Below are 18,484 nucleotides of genomic sequence, written 5' to 3' on the forward strand. Positions count from 1 at the left end.
AGGGAAGATCCGGCACATTGGTGGCAATGAGGAACTTACAAGACTCCCCTTTCTGTCATTTCTAGGGCATCAGTCTTAAGAAAGCACTGTTTCTCCCCATATCCTTCAATAAGATCTAGGTTTAAGGCATTAGACTTAAGAAAGCACTGTTTCTAGTGTCCTTTCCTTTAATCTCCTTCAGCTAGTCCTAGGTTAAAGCATCAGGCTTAAGAAACCACTGTTTCCGGGATCCTTTCCTCTAATATCCTTCAACTAGACCTGGGCAGAAATTGAATGCTCCCTGTTGGGACTCAAGGGAGTCAGGATATCCCATCCCTTCAGTAAACTACCCTAATATTTAAACAAACAACTGGAAAACAGGGGGAAATTGTTTTTCTCATTCAACCCACCCTTCATGCCCATAAAATGGACAATACTTCTCTCTCTATTGCCCTCTTGTGGCCTCTGCCCAGATAATGAAACAGTACCCCAATTTCTTTCTCTCAGTTTCAAAGGTTTGGAGTAATATTATTATGGGATGAAGATTAAGGAGCAGCTACACATAGTTGCTGATATATTATATTTCCTATATTTAGTAAAGTACAGTGGTTTCTCATAACTACAATATTTACTATGTAATATTATTAGCTATATTTTCTATAGTAAAGCTGTGGTGTTAGTCAAAAGAAGTTCATTCACTTCTCTTTTCAGCCCCTTTCATCTGATTTTGAATTGCTGTACAAAGTCAGGTTGTTTTTTTTTTACAGGAACAAGAGTGAAGTGCAGCATAATCCAACTGAGGTACTGCCCACTTTGTATTCCTATATTGCCCTCCAGTGGTGATTTATCTTATCTCAACGTGATTTAACTTTCAACTAAAATAAACCTGCCTTTGCTATGGGATAATATTTATGTAGTTTTTAAATACCCTAAAGTCACCAGATTTTGATCTTGGAAGTTATGCAGGCTCAGCCCTGGTTAATACTTAGATGAGAGGCCATCAATGAATACCAGGTGCTGTAGGCTACAATTCAGATAAAGGAACTGGCAAAACCACTAATGAGTATTCCTTCAATAAGAAAACCTCATGGAATTCATTGGATTGCCATGTTGACAGGTGAACTGGAATCACATATACAAACACAATGTTTACATGCAGCATAATCTTTTCTTAAATAGTTTAGATACTGTCCAAGTTTAGTCTTTTTGTTTTAATGGACTGGATAGAAACTGAGGATAAAATTATGTGCTTTCATGGCCAGCATCATTGGGTTGCTTGTGAGTTTTCCAGGCTGTATGGCTATCTTCCAGAGGCATTATCTCCTGACGTTTCACCCACATTTATGGCAGGCATCCTCATAGGTTTTGAGTTCTGTTGGAAACTAGGCAAGTGAGGTTTATGTATCTGTGGAATGTCCAGGGTGGGAGAAAGAACTCTTGTTTGTTGGAAGGCAAGTGTGAATGTTGTAACTAGTCACCTTGCTTAGCACTGAATGACCTTCCACCTTGAAAGCCTGGCTACTTCCTGCCTGGGGAGCCTGTGCTGGGAGATGTTAGCTGGCCCTGGTTGTTTCTTTGCCTGGAATTCCCCCATTTTTTGAGTGTTGCTCTTTATTTACTGTCTTGATTTTAGAGGTTTTTAATACTGGTAGTCAAATTTTATTCATTTTCATGGTTTCCTCCTTTTTGTTGAAATTGTCCACTTGCTTATAGATTTCAATGGTTTCTCCGTGTAGTCTATTCATAACCAATCTGTTATCACTGCATGAGTGATGGAATTGTCCAGCTCTCCAAATGTTGTTGGACTACAACTCATGAACTTTATCCAGAGGTTAAGAGTGGTAGGAATTGCAGTTCAAAATCTAGAAGTTCCCACCCCAGCTATAAAGGATCCACACTATTTTTTGACAAAACATGAAATGTTACTATTTCATAAAATAAAAGGCTCCTGTATATGAAAGAATCTGAAAGCCAATGGAGGTCCCTGTTAGCAGAAGGAAGGAAGGAAGGAAGGAAGGAAGGAAGGAAGGAAGGAAGGAAGGAAGGAAGGAAGGGATTGTTGTTGAGATCTCCTCTTTGGAGTCTCTTGGGAGAGTAGTTTAAGGGACTACAGGGGAAAAACATATTCCTTAATCAGTAAAGCAGCTTTCTTGGATCCATATTTGGGCTCCCTATAGTCAACAAAGGGAACATTAAAAACAAAAACAAAAATGGGTGGCCTGAGAGACATTTTGAGCTTAAAAAGGGAATGAGGGTCCTCAACCATGGCCATGGGGCACATTAGAAGCTGCAGCCCACTTTTTCCCCACCCTGTATTTGAAGTCCAAAGCTTAAATGAAGCTCTATGCATGGTACAGCTATTCCCCTCCGAACCAGGCATGTAGCCGGGGGGGGGGGGGGGGGGCTCAGGGGGCTTCAGCCCCCCCCCCCCGAAATTCTCATGGTGGTTCGCAAAAAGGCCTTACTGGTGCATTACGTAAACTGTTATGTTTATTCATATCATGATCTGATCACCATACTCAATATATCCCATATGCATGGGAGTATTGGGGTAATGATACAAAAGGTTTGCTAGGGTAGACCCTCTTTCACTCAGACTCAGCCCTCCCCTGAAACTCAGCCCCCCCGGAAACCCCCCTGAAAAAAATTCAGCCCCCCCCCCCCCCAAACGAAATCCTGGCTACGGGCCTACTCCGAACTTTCAATTTAGTCTCCAAATGTAGTCACTTTAAGTAGAACCAGCTCATGCCAATCTGTTTTAGTGTAGGTGCCAGAATAATTATAAACCCGGCAACTAATCTCCTAATCAGTCTGGAATCCCTGAACTATGAATAGCTCCTGAATTGCACTGATATTTAGGGTTCTCCCGAGTCTCAAAATGCCAAGTGTAACAAACCTAAATTGCATAGCGTATTCTTATTACTCTTATTATTACACCACTGAATCTCATTCTTGCCATGCTTTGAACTGGAATATATGGCAATGTGGACTCAGATAACCCAGTTCAAAGCAGATATTGTACGACTTTCTGCCTTGATATTCTGGGTTATATGGCTGTGTGGAAAGGCCCTTGGTTTGGATTGATAGTAGTTACAGTTCAACAGTCCATAGGATTTCCAATCCTGTTTCATGGCAAAAAAAATAAAATCTTGTTCCACTAGCAATATATTTTTAATTTTCAGAAAACATTTTCTCGATGTTATACGGGGCTCTTCCACACAGCCCTGTATCCCAGAATATCAAGGCAGAAAATCCCACAATATATGCTTTGAACTGGGTTATATGAGGCCATACTCAGATAATGTTGGATTTTCTGCCTTGATATTCTGGGATATAGGACTGTGTGGAAGGGATCCAAGGTGGCCAACTGCAACATTATTTATTTATCTAAAACATTTATATTCCGCCCTTCTCACCCCGAAGGGGACTCAGGGCGGAGCGCAGCATATATACGGCAAACATTCAATGCTGGGACACAAATTCACATACACATACATAAACATTAAAAAACATTTATCAAAATATTAAAATACACCATTTAAAACCGCCCTAGTCATCCGCGTCAAATCTAATTGGCCTGGTCATCTTTCCTATTGCCACTTTATTGCCCTGTCCCGAAAGCTTGGTCCCATAGCCAAGTTTTTACCATCCTTCTAAAGAACAGGAGGGAGGGGACCGACCTGATCTCACCAGGAAGGGAGTTCCATAGCCGGGGAGCAATCACCGAGAAGGCCCTGTCTCTCATCCCCACCAATCGCACCTGTGACAATGGCGGGACGGAAAGCAGGGCCTCCCCGGAGGATCTTAATTTCCGCGATGGTTCATAGGGGGAGATGCATTTGGGCAAGTAATTTGGGCCAGGGCCGTTTAGGGCTTTATAGGCCAAAGCCAGCACTTTGAATCGTGCCTGGTAGCAAACTGGCAGCCAGTGGAGCTGGCATAACATGGGAGTTGTATGCTCGCTGTATGCCGCCCCAGTTATTAACCTGGCTGCCTCTCATTGGACTATTTGAAGCTTCCGAGCAGTCTTCAAAGGCAACCCCACATAGAGTGTGTTGCAGCAGTCTATGCTAGATGTAAAGAGAGTGTGGACCACCGTGGCCAAGTCTGACTTCCCAAGGTACGGGCGCAGCTGGTACACAAGTTTTAATTGTGCAACAGTTCCCCTGACCACTGCTGCAACCTGGGATTCCAGGCTCAGTGATGAATCCAGGAGAACTCCCAAGCTGCGAACCTGTGCCTTCAGGGGGAGTGTAACCCCATCCAGCACAGGTTGCGACCCTATACCCATTCACATTTGCCCCAACCAGGCAAGAGTTTTTGCCCACTTTGGACATACCACAAATATGTAAGCCTCCCTTGCCTAGTTTCCAACAGACCTCACAAACCTCTGAGGCTGCCTGCCATGGATGTGGGCGAAACATCAGGAGAGAACCCTCCTGGAATATGGCCACATAGCCCGGAAAACCCACAGCAACCCACTTACATGGTTTGTTGTAGAAGACACATTTTCTTCACTACTTTATTATACAGCTGTGGATCTAGAATCTGCACCCTTCCGCATGCCAGGGTCTCCGATAGATGACCTCCATGGCCCCTTCCAACTCAAACCTCTTCGTTAGCATGAAACTGGGGGTCCTTTTACACCACCCTCTATCTCAGAATATCAAGGCAGAAAATCCCACAATATACGCTTTGAACTGGGTTATATGAGGCAAGCCCCCACATTGGCAGTCTTTAGGAGGAGCCTGAAAACGTGGCTGTTCCAGTGTGCCTTCCCGGAATAAGGAAATAATCCCCAGCAAAATGTCCTCAGAAGCACTTGAACTATTCGTTGGGTTGCTCTCCCTTCATTTCTTTTAAAACCCTCCTATCAGATACATCCTTCCTCTGTTCATGCCCAGCGTTTATTTTTTTAATTTTAAATTATTACGTTTGGCCTGGCCATAGGTTTTTAAATCCTTGTGTGTTATTGTTTACATGTGAGTTATATTAATTGTATTGTTTTTGCTTATTGCTTTTTCTTTTATTGATGTGTTGTCGGGATTGGCCTCATGCAAGCCGCTCCGAGTCCCCTTGGGGAGATGGTGGCAGGTATAAATAAAGTTTTATTATTATTATTATTATACTCAGATGTGGGATTTTCTGTCTTAATTTATTTATCATGTCAGGAGCAGACCAGAGTTGTGTTGTATTTTTTAACAAACAAACAAACAAAACACAAAGTTTGCAAGCTTGGTAGTTGATTAAATGTCCTTTGACCAGTATCTGGCCACTTGGAGTGCCTCTGGTGTTGGTGCAAGAAGGCCCTCCATTGTGCATGTGGCAGGGCTCAGGTTGCATTGCAGCAGGTGGTCTGTAGTTTGCTCTTCTCCACAATCGCATGACGTGGATTCCACTTTGCAGCCCCATTTCTTAAGGTTGGCTTTACATCTCGTGGTGCCAGAGCGCAGTCTGTTCAGCGCCTTCCAAGTCGCCCAGTTTTCTGTGCGTCCAGGGGGAGTCTCTCATTTGGTATCAGCCATTGGGTTTGAGCCTGCCACTTTTGGACTCTTGCTTGCTGAGGTGTTCTCTGTAGATCTTAGAAAACTATTTGATTTAAGTTGTTGACATTTTCTGCCTTGATATTCTGGAATATAGAATATAGGATATATTGATATTCTGGGATATAGGGCAGTCTGGAAGGGCGAAGAAAGGGACTGGATTTGAAGGGTGGGTTTGTGGCTCTGAGGCATCGGCACCATGTTGGTGACACACTTCGTGCTTCATTCCACAACACAGTAATTCAGCTTTGCTAGTAAACCAAGCACGGGCAAACTTGGGCCCTCCCTCCAGATGTTTGGACTCCAACTCCCACCATTCCTAACAGCCTCAGGCCCTTTCCTTTTCCCCCTCAGCCGCTTAAGCGGCTGAGGGGGAAAAGGAAGGGGCCTGAGGCTGTTAGGAATGGTGGGAGTTGGAGTCCAAAACATTTGGAGGGAGGGCCCAAGTTTGCCCATACCTGCACTAGTGGGAGTTGTAGTTCTACAAGGTCCTTCGCCTTCTCTGCCAAAGAGTGCTGGTACAAACGACAAACGTCTGCATTGGCAGTTCAAGTGGTATCAAACTGGGTTAATTCCACAGTGCAGAAACACCCTCGGCGCCTGCCCTTTTCCCCCTTCCTTGGGCCTCGTCTTGTAACCCGAGCTGAGCAGCTGTCGGTGGGCGGCCCACGGGCGGAGCTCCAGTCAATCCCCAGCGCCGCGGCCTGCCTCTGTCCCCGGGGGTCTCCCTCCCGCATGCCTTTCCCCGCAAAAGGGGAGGCCTGGGCGGCATGGCCTTGGCCCTCGGAGGCGCCCTGTGGCTCCTGCTGCTCGCCCTGCCCAGAGAGGCCCTCCCAGGTAGGCCCTCCGACCGCCTTTCTCTCCCTCTCCTCTTCCCTTCTGCAAACTCCTAGAGCTGCCTTCTATCCACAGGCATTACTTCCGCTCTCATTTACATAGCAACGTTCTATTGAATTCTGGGGGTTGTAGTTTCGCGAGGCTTGGGATGGGAATGCTCCGCTTTCCTCCTGCGGACTACAACTCAACATTCCACGCTCGGTTGCCGTGGCAACGGATGGCCTATCAGGGGCGGGTCATCGGCCGTTGCCTAGCAGCAAGTCACGTGGGTGGAGGAATGAATGGGTTTCAGTCGCGACTGTGAAGAACGAAGGGAGGGTGCAGAGGAGGAAGAGTCTGCGATGGAAACAACAACAACAACACCAACAACAACTACTTTTTTCAGTATTCTGGGTCTCCTTGATGTAATTTTGAAGCCTCTTCTACATTGCCATTTAAAATCCGGATTATCTGCTTTGAACTGGATTATATGGTAGTGTAGACTCATATAATCCAGTTCAAAACAAATAATGTGAATTATCTGATTTGATAATCTGGATGATATATGGCAGCGTTGAAGGGACCTGAGGGCCCTTCCAAACAGGCCCTATATCTCAGGCTCAGATGCCAGGTTTTCTGTTTATTCCAGATTATTTGGCAGTGTGGACTCATATACAGTTTAAAGCAAAGCACCTGGGGGATAGGGCCTGTCTGGAAGGGCCCTGAATCAGTACCTTTTCTCTGGAGAAATCGATTTTCTCTACACTATCCTACATTCCAGGATCTGATCCCAGATTATCTTCTTATCCCAGATTATCTGAGAGTGCGGACTCATATAATCCAGTTTAATGCAAAAATCTGGGATATAGGGCCTGTCTGGAAAGGACCAGAATCAATACCTTTTCTCTGGAGAAACTAGCTGCTTCTACACAATATATTTCAGGATCTGATCCCAGTTTATCTTCTTATCCCATATTATTTGGAATGTGGACTCATATCCAGTTTAAAGCAAAATACCTGGGAGATAGGACCTGTCTGGAAGGGCCCTGAATCAGTACCTTTTCTCTGGAGAAACTGGCTGGCTTTACAGTATCCTACATTCCAGGATCTGATCCCAGATTATCTTCTTATCAAGAACAGAGAAGCATCCTGAGCTCTGAGGATTACCTGGGAAGGAATCCCACTGGAGCATTGCAGCGCACCCAAATACCTGGGAGTCACTCTGGACCATGCTCTTACCTACAAGAAGCACTGCCTGAACATCAAGCAAAAAGTGGGTGCTAGAAACAATATCATACGAAAGCTGACTGGCACAACCTGGGGATCACAACCAGATACAGTGAAGACATCTGCCCTTGCACTGTGCTACTCTGCTGCTGAGTATGCATGCCCAGTGTGGAACACATCTCACCACACTAAAACAGTGGATGTGGCTCTTAATGAGACATGCCGCATTATCACGGGGTGGCTGCGCCCCACACCACTGGAGAAATTACACTGTCTAGCTGGTATCGCACCACCTGACATCCGCTGGGAAGTGGCAGCCAATAGTGAAAGGACCAAGGCAGAGACATCTCCAGCTCATCCCCTGTTTGGGTATCAGCCAGCACGTCAATGACTTAAATCCAGACATAGTTTTCTAAGATCTACAGAGACACTCGCTGGAACACCTCAGCAAGCGAGAGTCCAAAAGTGGCAGGCTCAAACCCAGAACCTCAACCAATGGCTGATACCAAATGAGAGACTCCCGCTTGGGCAAACAGAGGACTGGGTGACTTGGAAGGTGCTGAACAGACTGCACTCTGGCACCACGAGATGCAAAGCCAGCCTTCAGAAATGGGGCTACAAAGTGGAATCCTCGACATGCGAGTGCGGAGAAGAGCAAACCACTGACCACCTGCTGCAATGCAACCTGAGCCCTGCCACATGCACAATGGAGAACCTTCTTGCAGCAACACCAGAAGCACTCCAAGTGGCCAGATACTGGTCAAAGGACATTTAACCAACTACCAAATTCACACATTTTGTATTTTCTCTGTTTGTTTGCTTTGTTCTGTTAGAAATGTAATATATTTGACTGGCTGCTCTGACACGAGAAATAAATAAATAAAATCTTCTTATCCCGGATTATCTGGCAGCGCAGACTCATATAATCTGGTTTAAAGCAGATAATCTAGGATTAGACCCTAGGATATAGGGCAGTGTAGAAGGGGCATCAAAAGTTTCATATGTAACCATTTGTGCCATAAAACCATTATTCGATGCTGGTTTGTCAAAGTTGAGGCCAAAGTTGGTAACCTTTGAATTTGATTAATCTCTGCCTGTGAACCTTGAAAGTTTACCACCTTCAGCAGTGCAGATCATCCTGCAAAAGCATAATTTGTGAATGGATCTGGCTATTGTGAAATCATTTCAAGATGATAACATGGGTTGTAAATCTTGCCTGAACTTGTTTAGGGACCGAATTGATTGTGGAGCATTTTTCCATTCTTGGCAAAAGAATGTGCAAAATCAGATTTCCGAATCATGAGATTCAAGATGTAATAATGAGATTCAAGATGTAAGTGCCGTCAAACTGCATTAAATTTGCAATGTAGATGCACTCTTGAGGGAGAGTTGGCATGTATAGTAGTTACTTAGTGCTTCTTCATCTGTCTGATATAAGGAACTTTAAATACTGTTACTGTATTTACTCAAGTCTAATGTGCCATCGAATCTAATGTGCACCTCAATTTTCACAACTCTGAAACCCCCCCTAAAAAATCATATTACACGAATCTAATGGTGCCCTAATTTTGGGAAGGTAATTTGGTCAAAAAAGGTGAGTAAAAGGTAATTAGCAAGCTTTGAATATAGCTGGATAAACTGTGAATATTAATTATAATCACAACAGTGTTTTGGAAATGTATGTGTTGTATTGAGAAGTAGATCGTTGTTCTGATTGCTGTTGAGCTGTAAGGAAATTAATTCAAAGCAAAAAGTAAAAAACTGCTACACAAGCACACTGAGGGACAAAGCAATTGTTCTGTACATATGTATTAAAAGTGGGGTGAGTGCATGAGAGGTGTGGTCCCACCCTTATCAACATGCCAGGTGGGGTTGTTTATATCTTTCCTTCTCAGCAGTCAAAAATCATTACACATCCACCCACAACAAGAATGCAGAAGAGGGGGGAATTCATTTCGTTCAGGATCCTCCCTCCTCCCATCCCATTAATTAACACGATAGTAGGTTTTTAATCAGTAAGTCCGACTGGTAAAAAAAAAAATCTACTCATCCTGGAACTAATGAGTACCATCAGTGCAGCAGCCAGCTTAAGCAATACTTATCCTATGATTCAGTTTTGGTATAGACATATATACAAAATATGTTAGGTATGTGTATGTATATACATAAATAAATATTATAGCCCAGCTCCTTCCTAGCATATTTTGTTTCCCACTTGAGGAGATTTCAGCGTTCCAACCATTGCTGTGGAACAGGTCACCAAAACTTTTACCCTGCTACTTCATTTTCTATTCTTCAACTCTGATTCCAACTTATGTGTATATTTGCTGTAGTAAAGTGGTAGCGCAAAATGTTCACTCACCACTATGTGGATCATCAGGATATTCCCAAAAATCAAATCTAAAACATTTCTGGTACCAAGCATTTCGGATAAGGGGTGCTCAGTCTGTATTTGCATGCTGCAGGTTGCTTCTGGTAACTTCTGGTGTGAGAGAAACAGCCGTCTACAAAAATGTTGCCCAGGGGACGCCTGGATGTCTTGCAGTCCTTTCGGGGAGACTTCTCTCATGTCTCATGAAAGGACCAAGGCAGTGACATCTCTGGCCCATCTCCTGTTCAGAAATCAGCCAACACACCAATGCCTTAAATCAAGAAATAGTGTTCCAAGATCTACAGAGATACTCGCAGGAACACCTCAGCAAGTGAGAGTCCAAAAATGGCAGGCTAAAACCCGGAACCTAAAGCCATAGCTGGGTGATTTGGAAGGTGCTGAACAGACTGTGCTCTGTCACCACGAGATGCAGAACTAACCTTAAGAAATGGGGCTACAAAGTGGAGTCCACGAAATGTGAGTGTGGAGAACAGCAGACCACAGACCACCTATTATAATACAGTCTGACCCCTGCCACGTGCACAATGGAGGACCTTCTTATAGCAACACCAGCTAATATAATACCAAGTTTTTAACTTAGTGCTTTTTAAATACTTTACAACTGTACCCTTGGTTCACTTCTGATATGATAAAAAAAAATCTGTATTTGATTGAAATTTCAGAACTAGAAAATGTTTCTAAAATCTTATGAAAGTAAATATGCAATCAACTAGGCATTTAGCATTACCGTTTTTGTTTTTGTTTTTTGAGCCCAGAGTTGGAACATTTCTATTGACTCTTGGCTCCACCAAAAATTGCTCCACATTTATTATTTATTTATTTCCGGCATTTCTATTCTGCCCTTCTCAACCCCCGGAGGGGGACTCAGGACGGCTTACACTGGGCAACAATGCCTCAACATATAGTAAATACAACAATACAACAATTTAAAACAATAGATAAAACATTAATTTAAAAAAAATAAAAATATAATCAGCCATATAAAAATTCCAGTCCAGTTCCACATCCAAAGTGCTGTTATGCCTGCTGTCCAAAAGCCTGGTCCCAGAACCATGATTTCAATTTCTTCCTGAAAGACAGGAGGGATGGAGTTGACCTTAACTCGCTAGGAAGTGAGTTCCACAGGTGGGGGTCCATCACCGAGAAGGTCCGGTTTCTTGTCCCCGCCTCCGAGTTGCTATCTCCAACTCCACAGCCCTGGTTCCTATAATGTTGTTTTGATAGCACAGTAGAGTTTTATCCAAGATTGCTTTTTTCTAAAATGAAACTGTAACCATAGGTAAACTTTTAAATGCTTCAAGTTACCACCGTCATTATATCCTTTTTCTTTAGAAAATATTGCATTTTTTCTGCTCTCTTATGTGGATTTCCAAAGTCGTGAAATTTAAGATAAGAAAGCCAGAATATTTTAGTAAAACAAATGATTCAAAGTTGCAGAGTCTACATTAATGTAGCCTTTTAAAATAGAGTCTGATCAACAAAAGGAAATATCAGGTCAACAGTCTTAGGGGAAAAGAAAAATACATATATTCACAAAATAGACACGATGACAGAACAGCAAGATTTTAACCAGAATGCCAAAAATATGGCAGCCATACCTAGGGTGCATCTGCATCGCAGAATTAATGTAACTTGAAACCATTTAACTGCCTTTTCTCAGTGCTCTGGAAACATGGAAGTTGTCGTTTTACTACAAGACCTTTTACCTTCTCTTCCAAAAAGCACTGGCGCCTCACCAAACTACAGCTCCCATTATTCATTGATTTGATCTATAGCCATTAAAGTGGTGTCAGACTGCACTAATTCTACAATCCTTTGACCAGAAACTGGCGTTGCTATAAGAAGGACCTCCATTGTGCATGTGGCAGGGCTCATACCGCATTGTGGTAGGTGGTTTGTGGTTTGCTCTTCTCCACACTCGCATCTAATATAATGTCAAGTGTTTAAACTATGTGTGTATTTTTAAATACATTACAACTTTACCCTTGGTTCACTCCTGATACAATATAAATAAATACATATTCTACAGTGTAGATTCAGCCCTAGTTCCTCGGGTGAGGGCATTCCAAAACAGGCATGATTGAATTAAAAAGGCCAACCCTTGACCTGATAATTGTGTAGTAGTGAGACATGGAACAAAGTAATAGTTAGGAAGTTGCATGCAGTGAAGGCCAAAAGCATTTTAGGACTTCAGTGATCCACATTTGAAGTATAGCCATTATATTTTAAATCTCAGAGTACAGGATCCAGTGATAGGCTTCCACAGGTAGAACAGAAAATTCCAGTGGAACCAGGCATGGTGTGAGTCATCCACTGCAGCTACCATAAACCCTTTGAAAGATAAGGGTAGGTAGACCTTCTGAATTTATGGGAAGAGCATAGAGGGTTTTAGGTGGGGAAAAACATTTTGACAGTTCCATTGATGGTAAATTCAGCCCATAGTAAATCTTGCTGCCCTTGGAGGAAAATTGTGGTAATTCTTATGTTGGCACATTCTTAGTTCAAGATAAATCATCTAATGTTAAAGAGCCATTTCACACAAACAGACTTATAGTAACTTGCTTTGTTATTTATTTGTAGCATCATTTTATGGTGAAAGCTATGTGCAGTTAAATGTTGCTGAATCCTCTCCGACAACATCACTGAAATTACGTTTTCTCACCAGTAAGCCAGATGGATTGCTTTTTCTGGCTGCAGGAAAAGAAGTTCTTTTTCTGGTGGAATTATGTTCTGGAAATGTACAGGTAAGCTTATGAACATACAAAGCTACAACGTATTGAAATGAATTGTAAGATTTATCTTCTTAGCTCAATACTGCATTCCAGAGCATTTTAAAAACAAATACTGAAATAAAAAACTAAAAGATACAGAATTGCTTGAGTGCTAATAACATACAGTTATAGTATTTCAATGACAGTAGCTGGATAATAAGACATGCATAAATTATAAAGAAGTCAATGTTCAGTTTGCAGTTAGTAGAGTTTTAGATTAGGTTATGAGATGCACTGGTCACTAAGTGTTTTAAGTGCATACGGTAATAATCTAGTCACTTAATCTAAAACTGCTGTAAATGCAATTTAAACATCCTTTCTTTATATATTTATTATTGATTAATATAAAATATTTATATCCTACCATTCTACCTTTTTAAATCCCAAGTTTTAAAAGTAGTGTATTCCTTTATGACACCAATTGGCTCAAACCAAATGCTGAATTGTGGTTTAGCGTGAGAAGAATGGATGATGGCAACTCCTAGGCTTGCTTGCTTGCTTTCCTTTGTACACAGATAGAGAAGACTGAAAAATATCCCTTTTCTATTGAATAAACCAAGTTTTCTCATTGTTGTTGTTGAGTCTAACTATGGTTAGTTCACAAACTAGGTGTTTTGGTTTGATCCAAAATTGTTTGAAATCACTATGGTTAGCATCCACAAGTCTTCTAGGAGTGTCCCATCCAAGCAATGGCAGTGGGAGCTGTTGCAGAAAGTTGCTAAATGCAGATACAATTGGAAACCATAGTTTGGTCAAATGTAAGAGTGATGGACAAAGATCACCTATTTTCACATACAATCAAAGTGTGTGGAGGACATTCCAATTGCTATTATGCCTTCAAAATGGCCAAGAATACTCTCAAAAGCCTCTGGAAAGTCGGTTTTTTGATTGTCCTCTTTACCTCGCCTTCCCACACCAGTTCCAAGAGGTCTTAATTCCAGTCTAATATTCTTGCTCTTTGAATGTGATACCTACAGCATCTCTCAGGATATATTCTAGAGTTAGAGGGCCTGCCCAGTGAGTGGTGGTGGACTTGCTACTTGGCAGAAAGCCCCATTTAGAGCTAGAAACATGGGAATAGGAGCAAAAGGCCCATAGAGGAGATATACAAGCCCAAGTATACCATGGACTTTTTTCCATAGTACTAAACCATGGCTTGCCTTTACATGTGAACTAGCCATGCATATTCCATTCAGTGTCACCTATATAATTTGAATTTAGGGTTCCTCCAGTTTCCAATTGCAGTGGTTGTGGGGAAATATTCTAAGTGTGCAATTAATTCAACTATCTTGTTATTAATTTATATCTTGCCTCATTTTTATTTTATTTTATCTTTTTTTTTTTTTGCAGGTCAGAATCAATGTTGGAGCAAGCGAGTGGGTTCTCGTTCCCAGATGGAGTCCTCAAATGAATGATTTAGCATGGCATCTTGTAGAAGTGCATTCTGAAGGAGATACAATATCTCTAGTTGTTGACAAAAAGTATCAAGCTAGCGCAAAATTGCCAGGAGCTTTTCCTGAACTACACTTTGAACATGGTCTCTATATTGGTGGGAATGGAAACCTGGATGTCCCTTACCTTGATGGTGCTCAAACTAACTTCAGGGGATGTATTAACGATGTGATATTTAACAGCCATGACATCCTAACATCTCTGAGACCTTCTCCTAGATTTAAAAACATTCATGAGGTGTCATTGAGCTGCAGCGATGAATTTTTTGCAAGTGAAGAGGAACCCATTAGTTTCTTTAGCTCAAAGTCATATGTTTCTTTTCCTTTGTGGGATGTCCAGGCAGGAGGAGTCCTGGAGTGCATGGTGCAAACCACAGCTCAGAGGGGCTTGTTGATCTACAGTTCTGGTCCAGTGGGAGACTTTGTTGCAATGGAAATTGAAAACGGACTCATTAAAATTCATATAGGAAAGGGGAAGGACAGAATTCAGTTTTCTTCTCTTAGCCCAGTCAACGATAACCACTGGCACTCAGTCAAACTAACATTTTCTGCAAAACATATTGAGCTTACACTGGAAAGGGAAACAGTGAAAAGACCTTTGCCCTCACAGAGTAAACTTCCAGTTCTAAAGGAGGCTCTTTATTTAGGTGGAATAAGTGATGTTGTCCGGGCAGAAGTGCTGAAACTAGGGTTAGCTTCAGTTTCTGGGAGATATGCTCAAGGAGGATCATTCAGAGGTTGCTTGAAAGATTTGAAAATTGACTCACAAAGGAAGTCCTTGAAGAATGTCCTCATCACCAAGGATATTTCAGTTGGATGCCAAAGAGAAGGTGACTTTGCTCCAAATCCTATTGTCGCACCTGTGGGAACAGCAGCTCCTGTTTCCGCTATTGTCTCTGAAGTTTCCAAATTCCACGGGAAAGAAAGTCATGACCATTTTTTGATTGTCAACAACTTGATTGTTCCTGAAGGTGGGCAAGCAGCCCTTGACTCTAAGCACATTAAACTCAATCTGGAATTCAAGAAACTCGGCATTCGCCAGTCACAAATTGTTTTTAAAATTAAAAATCAGCCTTCCCATGGCCACTTGAGATTGGATGTCGAGCCAGAGCAGGAGGAGTCCACGTTTACCATGCTAGACTTATGGCAAGGCAGAGTTCTGTATGTCCACGATGGCTCAGAAGAAAGCTATGATTATTTCACCTTCTCCATTTCTACAAGCAGCAAAAAGGAGATGCCACCATATTTGAAAGGAAACAAGGACTACATGTTTACCATTACAGTGAAACCAGTAAATGATGCTCCGGGACTTATACTCCCAAATGGGAATTTGTTATTTCTTTTAGAATACTCCAAGAAACGCCTGACTATAGACACAATCACTGTTTTAGACAGTGACTCAAGTGCAGCAGATCTTGGTATTATGGTCCTTGGAAATTTGAATGCAGATGCAGGATTTTTAGAAAATTCCAAAAATCCTGGAAGTGCTATTACTGATTTTTCTTACAGCGACTTACAAGATGGCCATATATTTTTTGTTCATACTGGGGTTAAGAATTCCAGAATTGTTCTACGAGCAAGTGATGGAGAGAAAGTTAGCAATACAGTTGTGTTGCGGGTCGTAGCTATAGCCTTGGATTATAAATTAGTTAACAACACTGGAGTTGAGGTGCTTCAAGGAAATGTGGCCCTGATCAGTCTCAGTCATTTGGCCACTGAGATCAATATTGTCCAACAAGAGTTGGAGATACGATATGAAATCACTGACCCACCCTGCTTTGGAGAAATCCAGAGGCGCCATAATGGTGGAGAATGGAAGAAGACAAACTCTTTTTCTCAACGCTCCATTGAACGTGGCCGAGTAAGATATGCTTCTACTTTCAAAGCCATGCAGCTGGATAATGTCCTGGAGCACTTTAAATTTAAAGTTAGCATTGGCAGCACAGTAAGTGAAGAGTTTGTGTTTCCTATCACTGTGAAATGGTTGAGATATAACTTCTTGAGAAATGTGCCATTAGAAATTGATAAATTAGAACGAAAATACCTGAACTCCAGTCATCTTCTTACTGTGATATCAGATGTTGAAGAACCACAAAGTGAATTGTATTATAAGTTACAGTCCTTGCCTGAGAAAGGAAACATTCTCCTTAATAATGTCCCTTTGGAAATAAATTCAAGCTTTAGCCAGCAAAATATTTCTGACAATAAAGTAGAATATCAGTTGCTCAGTAGACCTCATGGGGAAACCCAGGATTCATTTCAGTTTCTAATTTTTACAAAATATGTGGTCTCAGATAACTTTGATTTCAAAATCAGCATTAAAACAGACCCATGGAGCATTCTGTTGACAAACACTGGCCTTACTATTACTGAGGGTGAAGGAAAACTGATAACAGAATTTGAATTATTTGCACGAACTATTGATAATAAGACTTTTCAGTATAAAGTTACCAAGAGCCCTTCCTACGGAAAGTTGTCACTTATTAATTTTTCTGATTCTCCAGAAAGTAACAATAATCTTACTAGTTTCACAAACCAGGATATAATTGACAAGCGTCTTATGTATGTGCATGATGACTCTGAGACACAGTACGATGAAATCGGTATCACAGCTACTGCCATAAAATCTGATGAGGAATGGGTAAGCTCTGCCATGGGAACAAAACCATCTTTATCAGCAGAGATCACATTTAACATTTCTATCCAACTGAAAAATGATGAGAAACCAGTACGTGTAGTAGATAAGGTGTTTCATGTTGTTAAGAATGGAAGGAAACTGTTGACATTGGCTGATCTCTGTTACCATGACCCTGATATTGATTTTGATGATATGCAATTGTTGTACACCAGGCGTGGCATTCCAAATGGAGACTTGGTTCTTGTCAATGAAACCTCTCACAGACTGTATCAGTTCAAGCAAGAAGACCTGGCACAAAAGCGAGTCCTGTTTGTACACCGTGGAGCAAACTATGGCCGCTTTGTGCTTTTTGTCACTGATGGGAAGCACTATACCTCTTCATTGTTGGAAATAAGTGCTTCTGACCCTTACATCCATCTAGGAAACAACACAGGATTATTGATTCAGAAAGGAAGAGTGGGAACAATCACTACAGCTAACCTGAGTGCTACCACAAACCAAGACATTAGAAGTGATCATGAAATTGCATTCAAGATTATTTCATCTCCAAAGTATGGACAAATCTTGGTAAATAATTTAACACTGAGCAAATTCACTCTGCATGATCTCAAAGTCGGACACGTGACTTACAGGCATGATGATAGCAACCATTTGGCTGATATGTTTAATTTTACCGTTTATGCTAAAGGAGTCCAGCTGGATGCTGTAATGAATGTTCGTATATTCTTGGAAAGTCATCAGCGTCCACCAGTGATTGTACATAATAGCAGCTTGTTGGTTGAAGAAGGAAAACCAGTTAAAATCAATAAAGGAAAATTGCTGGTAAGCTGAAGTAGTTTAATAATTAACAACTCTTTGTTTTGAATATATTTTTGTGTACTACAAGAATATTCCCAGATCCACTCTGATGGATCCACACTTACTGTATCCACTGGCAGTCTGCATCTATTGTTGTAGAAGCACCCCAAAGCCTTTTTAGAAGTCCAGACGCCCATCTGGGCCAATAGTACATCAGCACTGGTGCCCCGTCCTCTTGTGGGCCACTGCTGCCACGGCTTTTTAGTTGGCAACGTCATTTCTCCTGATTTCAAAACTGGGTGCCCAGACATGTGATCTAAAAAAGTGATATCACTGGCAAGGTTCTGCCAGGAAACTGTCTGGAGTTGCTGCTGGCATTAGGTAGTTTTGAAGTGTGGATACAGATTGTCCTGGATCTGGCCCAATCCAGTTATCCACACTTCAGTACATATCAGAGTTACTCCGGAGTTTCATGGTTTGCCTTTTTCTGGATCAACAGGTGGAAGCAGAGCTTCTGCTGTGAAACCAACCATACTTTTAGTTGCAAGGTGACTCTGCTTTATTTGCCCCTATATTTTACTATGCTCTTTAGGCAAGGATTTGGTGCTAGAAGACAAGGGTTGAAAACCCCACTCAGCCATGGAGACCCATTGGTTGATGTTGGGCAAATTATCCTTTTCAGTGCCAGAGGAAGGCAATGGCGAATGCCTTCTAAACAGATCTTTGAAGACACACAACACAAAAAGTTATATCTAAAATTGCAAGTGCCTATTTCATCACTACTCTGTCACTGATTGAATATCCTGCACTTCATTTGTTATAAATAATTTGTTTATTTCTTATACATCTGTGCATGTGTTTTAATGGCT

General features: G+C 41.8%; 1 protein-coding gene across 1 annotated transcript in view; it reads left to right on the forward strand.

Annotated features, from left to right (window-relative positions):
- The first annotated feature begins 6,187 nt into the window (after window positions 1-6,187).
- Window positions 6,188-18,484, forward strand: part of LOC132766985 (chondroitin sulfate proteoglycan 4-like) — a 29,776-nt gene continuing 17,479 nt past the window's right edge. The window contains exons 1-3 of the mRNA XM_067464606.1: window positions 6,188-6,359; window positions 12,538-12,701; window positions 14,079-17,639. Coding sequence (XP_067320707.1) covers window positions 6,293-6,359; window positions 12,538-12,701; window positions 14,079-17,639 — 3,792 coding nt within the window. The 5' untranslated portion in view covers window positions 6,188-6,292. The remainder of the gene's footprint in view (window positions 6,360-12,537; window positions 12,702-14,078; window positions 17,640-18,484) is intronic.

This window comes from Anolis sagrei, chromosome 2 (assembly GCF_037176765.1).
Source record: "Anolis sagrei isolate rAnoSag1 chromosome 2, rAnoSag1.mat, whole genome shotgun sequence".
Taxonomy (NCBI): domain Eukaryota; kingdom Metazoa; phylum Chordata; class Lepidosauria; order Squamata; family Dactyloidae; genus Anolis; species Anolis sagrei.